General features: G+C 49.9%; 1 protein-coding gene across 1 annotated transcript; it reads left to right on the top strand.

Annotated features, from left to right (window-relative positions):
* The first annotated feature begins 84 nt into the window (after nucleotides 1-84).
* On the top strand, nucleotides 85-9854 carry FAM210B (family with sequence similarity 210 member B). The gene is made up of 3 exons (XM_525363.7): nucleotides 85-339; nucleotides 6281-6456; nucleotides 7265-9854. Exons 1-3 carry the CDS (start codon nucleotides 154-156, stop codon nucleotides 7479-7481), a joined length of 579 nt encoding a protein of 192 aa, XP_525363.3. The 5' UTR covers nucleotides 85-153; the 3' UTR covers nucleotides 7482-9854.
* Nucleotides 9855-9856: the final 2 nt, after the last annotated feature.

The raw sequence follows: 9856 nt of genomic DNA on the forward strand, positions 1-9856 counted from the left end.
ACACGCCTCCTCAGCCCCGCCCAGCGCGCGCGCGGCGGCGCCCCTGGCGGGCGGGGCCGGGGAGGGCCCTCGCCGGGTCAGCTCCGCCCACTCTCCCCGGCCTCCGCCCGCCTCCCGGGTCAGCGGCGCGGGTGCTGCGCCTAGCTGCGCACCATGGCCGCGTTGCTGGCGTTGCTGGGCCCGGCAGGCAGGGTGGGCGCCCGGGTCCGGCCTCGCGCCACCTGGCTCCTGGGCGCCACCGCCCCCTGCGCCCCGCCGCCCCTGACCCTGGCCCTGCTCCCGCCCAGGCCAGACGCCCGGCTGCTCCGCACGGCGCGCGGGGACTGCCGCGGCCACCAGGTAAGCACCCCACCCCGACCCTGATCCTGGGCGGTGTCCAGGTCCGCAGACGTCCGCAGACGTCCGCAGACGTCCGCAGGGCCGCGCCGGGGTCCGGCCGCCTCCGCCAAGGATGCCTTTGCACTTGTAGCTGCCCGGGACCGAGCTCTTCCAGGGTCCCCGAAACCCCAAATCCCTGCAAGCCAAGGAAACGATCCTCCTAGTTGACAGCCAGAGAAACTGAGGCTCGGGAAGGTGTGGCGCTCTGCCCAAGGTTGCGCAGTCTTCGGCCGAGCCCCGGGTCTGCAGAGCCTCAGCCAGGCTGGGGCGCAGCCGACTGACTTGGTCTGAACTTCCACACGTTGCCTGCGGAGTTGTTGTCCAGGCCTTCTGGCCGGGTCTCGCTGTGTTTTGAACACCTCCCGACGCTCGCTGCTCCTCCCTTTTCTTCTAAGTGGAAGAGCAGGCGTCCTCAGGGAAGCCGCGGGCAAGAAACCCACAGTGCTGTTTGTTATGTTTCATTTCCGTCACTTTCCATTGGTGCTAAGTGAAAACTGGTTTTCCTTCAGAGCAGTCATACCAGCTTTCCTTTCAAGAAATCTATCACTTTCTTCCAAGTGAGTCTTTTTAAATAAAAATAGTAGTAAATGATGAGGTCTGGCGGTCCAGGAATGGCAAGCCCAGACACGCGGAGCCGGGCGTCCAGCCCGGAGCGCATCCGGCCTCCCAGTCTGGAGCCTCTTTGTTTGCCTGGGTGCAGACACGGCCCCTCCATTCATCGCCCGGTGACCTCAGACCGAGTCCTGAAGGCTTTTGAGCTTGTTTTCTGACCTTTTAGAGGGCCAAAAATAGCACCTTCCCAGCAAGAGTTTGGGAGACAACTCCATGAGCTGGTGCAGGCCTCAGCGCAGTGCCGCCGGCCCAGCGAGCATCTCCTGACCGTTCCCTAGCTTTTCAGTAAGGAGCAGATGGGGATTGGACCCAAGCTTTCACCATGCCTCCTGCCCAGATCAACTTCCTTCCTTGCCTTCTCCAGTCCGACAGGTGGCACACAGGTCTTGGGGATCCTCTCCAGAGTGGCACCTTCTGCACACACCGTGCCGCCTCCTGATGATTCTTCAGGGCCCAGCCCAGCTGTTCCTTCCTCCGGGAAGCCCTCTCTAATGACCTGTGAGGTCTCGGATGCCTCCACTGGGCCTGCTTCCACCCCATGGCTGTGGGTCTTCTCTGCACTCATCTGGAATGGCCTCTTGTCCTGCCTGTCTGTCAGCCACATTGACCTTGTCCCCAGCTCAGGCCCTGGCACTGGAGTGGTGTGTGTGTATACAGTGGCAAAGAGTTGGCCTCAGACTCCCTGGATTCCTCTCTCTACTCACTTGTTGTTGACTTTGATCAAATTCCCTTCTCTCTATCTCAGGCCCCTCATCTGTAAAATGGGACGTTAATAATTCAGACTTCATAGAATATGAATGTAAAATGAGATATGTTCATACCTGGCATCTGGTGTGTCCTAAATTAAGGTTAGAAATGGCTATAATTGCAGTAAATATATACAGTCACAAGGCCCCAGGGCCCCGTGAGCTGTCCTTGTTTCTTCTGCACCGTGGTAAAATCGGCAGAATCCCAAGTGGGATCAGAACCTCAAAGGAGATTAGGACAAAAGATAACTCATCTGCCTGAGAAAACGCGTCCCCAGCAGGGCCTGGGAGCAGTGCAGGGAGGGTCTGGGCTTGGCCAGAGCCCAGAACCTCCCCTGTCTGTTCTGGCCGCCCGCCCTCGTCGGGGAGGTAGGAGTGTGCTGCCCAGCTGGGATCTCCAAATTTGCCAGGTGTTTAATTAAGAGCCAAAGAGGCCCACCCACGCTGCCTTGGCAGGGGGTCACTGTAAGAGGGGTAGGGAAAGCCACAGAAGAGACCTGCCTTTTTGTCTTAACATGATTTCATGTCCTGTAAACCGCCTAGCAGCCCCGCCTGCCTGTGCCACTTAATTCCTTCCAGGGACATAGGGGGAGCTCAGGCAGATGACTTGCTCCCCCAGAGCCCCAGTGTCCTTTTGTCTCCGTCAGTTCTGGTTCCAGTGGCACCTTTTCAGGGAGACCTTCCCTGATGGCCTTATTTAACATTCCTCCTACTCCCTGTCTCCCGCCCCACTGGTGTTTCTCTATGGCACTTGTCACAGGTAGCAGCCCTGGTATTTTACTCTTCTGTTTATTGTCCCTGCCTTCCCATAAGACCATAAGCTCATCGAGGGTGGGGTTTTGTCAGTTTTTTCCATTGCTCTGTCCCCTACACTGAGAACAGTGCCTGGCACAGAGGAGACACTCATGAATACACGAGGAGTAACATAGCATGGTTGTTCAGAGCAAAGGCCCTGGACCCAGACTCAGCGAGTTTGGATCCCAGCTCTGACAGTAATCCCTGTGTGATCCTCGGTAAGTTACTCAACCTCTCTGGGCTTCTCAGATCCTCTTCTGTTAAGTGGGGTTGACAGTAGTCAAGGTGGTTGTGAGGATTATATGCATTAATATTTCCTTTTTTTTAAAATTAGAGACGAGGCCGGGCGCGGTGGCTCACGCCTGTAATCCCAGCACTTTGGGAGGCCAAGGTGGGTGGATCACCTGACGTCAGGAGCTCAAGACCAGCCTGGCTAACATAATGAAGCCCCGTCTCTACTAAAAATACAAATATTAGCCGGGCATGGTGGCACGTGCCTGTAGTCCCAGCTTCTCGGGAGGCTGAGGCAGGAGAATCGCTTGAACCCGGGAGGCGGAGGCTGCAGTGAGCCAAGGTCGTATCACTCCACTCCAGCCTGGGCGACAGAGCACGAATCTGTCTCAAAAATATAAAATAATAAAATAAAAGATATGTTGGCCAGCTTGGTCTTGAACTTCTGGCCTCAGGCAATCCTCCTACACCTCAGCTTCCCAAAGTGTTAGGATTACAAGCATGAGTCACCATGCCCAGCCAATATTTTCAAAGTACTCAGAACAGTGCCTAGTACAAAATATACACAATATAGTGTTTATTATTAATATGATTTATCAAGTGGAAGAAAACAGGTGTCACTCCAAACACTGTGATCGGCTTGGCAAGGTCCTTGGCTCATTCTTTAAACCTTCCTACCCCTTCTCTATTACAGGTTTTTGTACTTTAAAAAATGCTGGGGAGAGGCAGAAGGGGCATCTCACACACACACTGTCTCACACACACACTGTCTCACACACACACACTCACACACATGTGCATGCATGCTGAGTACAGACAGAAGATGTGTCACGCCGTCCTGTGCATTCAGGACAGTGCCCAACACATCCCGGGTACTTACGGCAATGTTTCACGAAGAAATGAATATCTAAAAATTTTCCATTGCCTGCAAGTCACGCCCTCGTAAATTCTTTTATTTCAGCTTCTTTAGTCTCCCCAAAGGTTAGGAAGAAAAATGCATGGCTCACAGTGCTTATAGATGGGTGTTTTTATCAAAACAAAAGGAATAAAATTGTCCAGTAACTGGGTGTTCTCTAGAATGTCAGAAGCCAACCGTGGTGCCAGCTAACCCGAGATTGTCCCTGTGTCTGAATGTCTTGGCCCTACCACAGTCTTGCAGTAGATTCTGCTCAGTTCTATAGCTGGAATCCTGGCTGCCTTTTTATTTTTATTTTTTGGCCAAAAGTCCTTTTGCCAAAATAAAGACTATAAAGAAGAGGGCCCTCGCAGAGACAGCTGCACTCGGTCCAGTGATTGGACAGAATGGGGCCAGGTGTCAAGGGCATGGGTGTTTGGCCCTGCGAGGGGCTGTAGGTGGCCTCCTATCAGTCCCCACCACCTGGCTGCTGTCCCCTCTGCAGCCTCCCTCAGCAGCTGGAGGTGGGTGGGGCTTGTTTATCAGGGAGAACCGATGCCCTCCACAGCCATCCTGGCCGGGGCTGGCAGGACTAGTCAGAAGGCTTCAAGGAAACGGGAGGTCACATGTGCTGGCCAAAGAAAGGGGGGCTGATGACATCTTCCCTCCTCCCCTCCAGAGCCTGGACGTTCTGGAAAAGTGTCTTCCTTTAAGAATGGTCATTCTGGCAGGACAGGAAAGGGGAGCCTGCTGAGTACCACAGAGGCTGAGGCCTGGTGGTCACCAGCCCAGTCACCAGTCCATGCTGCCAGTTAGCCGTCCCTCCCTCCTGAGCCTCAGTCATCCATCTGTCAAAACAGGAGCGACAAAGGTTCCTGGGTCATGAGGCAGTGAGGGATTTATGAAATGACGCCTTTGAAGTGGAAGCTCAGCTCCTGGCTCAGCAGAAGGGACCTGTCATCGGGACACTGAGGGTTTTCCTCAAATGTTCTAAAAAATCTTATGCCTCTAAAAATAACAGGGTAAAAGTGGGCCAGCTGCAGAGCCCATAACAAGAGCTGACCTCCAGCCAGGTGCGCATCACCTGCCGGGACAAGCCCCAGGACTGTCCTTAGAGAAGTCTTTTGATTAAAGTGCTCTGTTATTGAGAAGTGGTTTTTTTCCCTCCCCTAATGTGGGTGAGGTTGGTATTTTTGTTTCTCCCACACATTCCAGGCTTGGTAGGTGCTCAGTAACTGTTAGCAGAGGTCCCATGCAATCCATGATTTCTGTACAAGTCCTGGTAGGGCACTGTGCCAAAATCGCCCCCACTTTGTGTGTTTCAGATGTCAGGTGTAAATCTTGATTCTAGGAGTAAATCTGCCATCGCTTTTGCTGCATTAATTTTGTGCGCACCGTCCTTTTTTGATGGCATATAACATGGTTGTCACGTGCTCAGGCCGTGGCCTTGGAGGGCCTGGGTTCTAATCTTGGTGACGTCAGGCCAATGACCTCACCTCACCAAGCCTGTGTTGCTCCTTTGCAAAGTGGGAAAAGCAGTAGTATCTACCTCTGAAGGTTGGCATGAGGATGGAAGGAGAAAGGGTTGGAGGACCACCTGGCTCAGAGAAAATGCTTGATAGAGGATCATTGTCCCCAAGCTTGTGAGCCCTGGTGTTTTAGTTACTATTGCTGCTGTAACAGATGAGCACATACCTGGTGGTTTAAAACAATCCACATTTATTATCTTACACTTCTAGAGGTCAGAAGTCCAAAATGGGTCTTAATGCACTAAAGTCAAGGTCTCAGCAGAGATGGGTCCTTCTAGAGGCTCGAATCCATGTCCTGCCTTTTCCAGCTTAAAGCCGCTTGCATTCCTTGGCTCACGGCCCTTGCCTCCATAAGCCAGTAGCACCGCATCTTCAGCCCTCTCACTCTGCTTCTGTCCTCACAACCCCCTCCCCGACACTGAGTTTCCTGCCTCCCTCTCTTCACTTATAAGGACCCTTGTGATGACGTTGGTAATAATGTAGCCCAGGTAATCCGGGATCATCTCCCTATCTCAAGACCCTTAATCACATCTGCAAAGTTCTTCTGCCATGTAAGGTGACATATTCACAGATCCTGGGATTGGGACATCTTGGGAGCCATCATTCTGCCGGCCACACCTAGTTCCAGGCTTGCATTGCACTTAGTGACTAAGTTGGCTCGAACTCGGCTCACTGAGTAAGAAAGGGGTAACTGATCCACGCCTGCTATCCTAGCACTTTGGGAGGCCAAGGCGGGTGGATCACCAGGTCAGGAGATCAAGACCAACCTGGCTAACACAGTGAAACCCCATCTCTACTAAAAATACAAAAAATGAGCTGGGTGTGGTGGCACACACCTGTAATCCCAGCTACTTGGGAGGCTGAGGCAAAAGAATCCTTTGAACCAGGGAGGCAGAGGTTGCAATGAGCCACAATCATGCCACTGCACTCCAGCCTGGACGACAGAGTGAGACTCTGTCTCAAAAGAAAAAGGAAAGGGGTAACTGATCTCTCATCCAGCAGGAAAGAGTATAACATTGCATGCGTGTGTAGGAGCCGGTAATGACTGCCCGTGCCTGCCCTAAAGCACCTCCTCTTCTCTGATGCATACACAGGACCCCAGCCAGGCCACGGGGACAACAGGCAGCAGCGTCAGCTGCACAGAGGAGAAAAAGCAAAGCAAGTCACAGCAACTGAAAAAGATTTTTCAAGAGTATGGCACTGTTGGCGTGTCATTGCACATTGGAATCTCATTAATCTCCTTGGGCATATTTTACATGGTTGTGTCAAGGTAAGATTTTTGACAGTAATTAATATTTGTTTTTTACTGTCATGTAAGATTCTATGTGAATAAGAACGTGTTTGCTAAGACTTTTTTTTTAAGAGAGGGTCTCACTCTGCTGCCCAGGCTGGAGTGCAGTGGCACGATCACAGCTCACTGCAGTCTCGACCTCCCTGGGCTCAAGTGATCCTCCCACCTCAGCCTCCCAAGTAGCTGACACTACAGGCATGCACCACTGCACCCAGCTGATTTTTTTGTTTGTTTGTTTTGGGGGACGGACTCTCGCTCTGTTGCCAGACTGGAGTGCAGTGGCGTGATCTCGGCTCACTGCAAGCTCTGCCTCCCGGGTTCAAGTGGTTCTCCTGCCTCAGCCTCCCGAGTAACTGGGACTACAGTCGCATGCCACCAAGCCTGGCTAATTTTTGTCTTTTTAGTAGAGCCAGGGTTTCACCCTGTTGGTCAGGATGGTCTCAATCTCTTGACCTAGTGATCCGCCCCCTCGGCCTCCCAAAGTGCTGAGATTACAGGTGTGAGCCCCCGCGTCAGGCCAATTGTATGTTTTTTTGTTGTGTTGAGACAAGAGTGTTGCTATGCTGCCCAGGCTGGTCTTGAACTCCTGAGCTCAAGCAATCCTCCCACCTCGGCCTCCCAAAGTGCTAGGATTACAGGCGTGAGCCACTGCACCTGGCCACTAAGACTTTTATTCATTCAGCTACTTCATTACATTTTTTAAAATACTGTAAATCTTATAGCCAAATCAATTTCTTCGTTTAATCCCTTGCTGTAATAATTGTTTTCTTTGCTTCTTCCCCCCTAGTGGTGTGGACATGTCTGCAATCCTGCTGAAACTTGGATTTAAAGAGTCCCTGGTACAGTCAAAAATGGCAGCAGGCACAAGTACCTTCGTGGTGGCCTATGCAATCCACAAGCTGTTTGCGCCAGTGAGAATCAGCATTACGCTAGTCTCTGTGCCCTTGATTGTCAGATATTTTCGAAAAGTGGGATTTTTTAAACCTCCAGCTGCAAAACCTTAATGAACTCTTCAGTCGTACACACTGAAAACCGATTTCTTCTAAATTACACAATTTGGATTGGTTTTAGGGTTTTAGGGTTGTAGGGTTTCTTTTGGAGAGGTAGGGGGCTAATTGCTATGTTCTCATGGATAAACTTTGCCAGCAAAAATCAGGCTTTTGAACAATTTTAATTTTTTGCCTCATAAATTTTGTGAATGCTATTCATTATAGGGCTTGTATATATAATCTAAAATGTCAGCAAGGCATCGGAGACGGGTTAACATCTCAAAACAAAATAGCCTACAAATGTTCCTTGTGGGAGATTTTGGCGAGGGTCTGTCGGTAAAAGCTCCAGGGGGTTAATCTTGGCTCAGTTTCCTAAAAAGCAATGATTAATTTAACTGGCTTTTAAATATCCCCTTCCGCTGATATTTGTTGTCAGCTGCCTACAGTTTAATATGCAGCGTTCAAAAAACAGCTGCCAGTGCTACAATTAATGAAGCAAAACTTAATATGTAATCACAATCTAAATTAGCATCAATACTTTTGACATTCATTACATTTGGTTTGGGGGAAGAAAAGTATTTCTGGTATGTTTCATTGATCCCCAAATACCTTCCAATCTGGACATGATGGGGCTGATTCCAGATGGTTTTTCTGAAATTTCATTAAGGTAGGTCAGCGTCATTTGTCTCTGTTTAGGTAAAATATAAAAACCCTGCCCAGTAGCAGTGGCATCGCTTGGTTCCTGATGCCCATGTTCCAGAGGAATTCGGATACCACAAACAGCTAAGACAATCTTAGCTTTTCTTAGACAATCTTCTATCTCAAACTTCAGACATTCCAGAATTGTCATGATGTTTACACTGTCTCATTGAGTTAAAAATCCTGTTCAAGAAAAAAAAAGATTTTGTATCACTTCTTAAAAAGGAATATTCATAGCACTTGTCACAAATAGAAGGCATCCATGAGATAATACAAGCCAGGGAGAGGCTTGTATTACATGACAGCTGTAATTAGTCTGCTGAGCCAGCTTTACCCAATGAAGGGCATGTGTGTTAGAGAGATTAGCTAAGAGTAGAAATTCAAGCATAGAGGCCAGGTGCGGTGGCTCACGCCTGTAATCCCAGCACTTTGGGAGGTTGAGGCAGGCGTGTCACTTGAGGCCAGGAGTTCGAGACCAGCCTGGCCAACATGATGAAACCCCGTCTCTACTACAAATACAAAAATTAGCCGGGTGTGGTGGCACACGCCTGTAGTCCCAGCTACTGGGGAGGCTGAGGCAGCATTGCTTGAACCCAGGAGGTGGAGGTTGCAGTGAGCCAAGATCACACCACTGCACTCCAGCCTGGGCGACAGAGGGAGACACTGTCTCCAAAAGAAAGAAATCCCAGTGTAGATCCAAACTGAGACACTGAGGCTTCGTCCTTATGGTAGTCAGGAGCAGGCGACTGAAGTAATTCTGTCCTGCGGGGTTCGGCATCATGCACGTTCCCCCTGGGCCATTCTCTGATGCAGGGCACTTGCTCCACACTCTGGGAACCCAGATTCACCAGTCTGCCCTGTCACGTAGTTGAAGGAGTTGCATTTATCTTTCTGGCTCCCAATTCCTTTAAAATTACATTTGTTGCAGAACCTCCACAAGGCTAAATAAAATAAAATTACATTTGTGACCATCAGAGAACTGAAGAAACTATTAACTGGCCATCCTGGTTTTGCAGAGATCGGGTTGTTGACAGTTCCTGGTTGGCCCACAGCTACCCATGTCAGTTATCTCCACTAACATATCCAAGAATCTTTGTAGGACAATTTCTCCACCTGCAAGGTCTTTCAAGTAGAACTCTTAAGGCAATTAGCCCATTGCCAAAAGGTTTTACTGTCTTAAAGCTGTCTTTCTGAGATCTAATTCCAGGGACTTCTCCACAGCTAAGTGAGATGCCTCACACCATTAGGTGATGCTTTGGACAGAACAGAGTATTTTCATCTTGTGTTTAAAGCAATTCCTTGGCTTCGGCTCCTCACCACTTTCTATGCCAGTCTCCCATTTATGTCCCTAGTAATGCCTATGCAAAAAAAAAAAAGAAAAACTGATGGTGAAACCTACAGGTTTAAGGGCTTAAATCTCAAACTTTGTTAGGAGTAACAGGAGTGTGCTGAGAGGGCAAGCAATAAAACAAATCATACCAAAAAGCCACATTGCTCTCTCCTAAGCCCCAACCCCACTCCACTCCTGTGGCCAGGGGTCCAAACAGAAAATAACCGGAGAAGACAAGGAGGTCAAAGATCAGGGAACTAAGCATTATGTGAATTCACCAGCAAGATGTACAGAACGCCTGTGTTTACATTGTTTTTATGGAACTAGCAGAATAAAACTGATCTATTTTAAAAATGAAAGC

The sequence above is a fragment of the Pan troglodytes genome, chromosome 21, assembly GCF_028858775.2.
Source record: "Pan troglodytes isolate AG18354 chromosome 21, NHGRI_mPanTro3-v2.0_pri, whole genome shotgun sequence".
Taxonomy (NCBI): domain Eukaryota; kingdom Metazoa; phylum Chordata; class Mammalia; order Primates; family Hominidae; genus Pan; species Pan troglodytes.

What these genes read in the sequence shown, in the direction of transcription:
- FAM210B (XM_525363.7), top strand. Translation starts at nt 154, where the DNA reads ATGGCCGCGTTGCTGGCGTTGCTGGGCCCGGCAGGCAGGGTGGGCGCC. An exon ending in GGGACTGCCGCGGCCACCAG is followed by an intron (nt 340 to 6,280) that starts GTAAGCACCCCA and finishes ATGCATACACAG; the next exon opens with GACCCCAGCCAGGCCACGGG. An exon ending in TTTTACATGGTTGTGTCAAG is followed by an intron (nt 6,457 to 7,264) that starts GTAAGATTTTTG and finishes CTTCCCCCCTAG; the next exon opens with TGGTGTGGACATGTCTGCAA.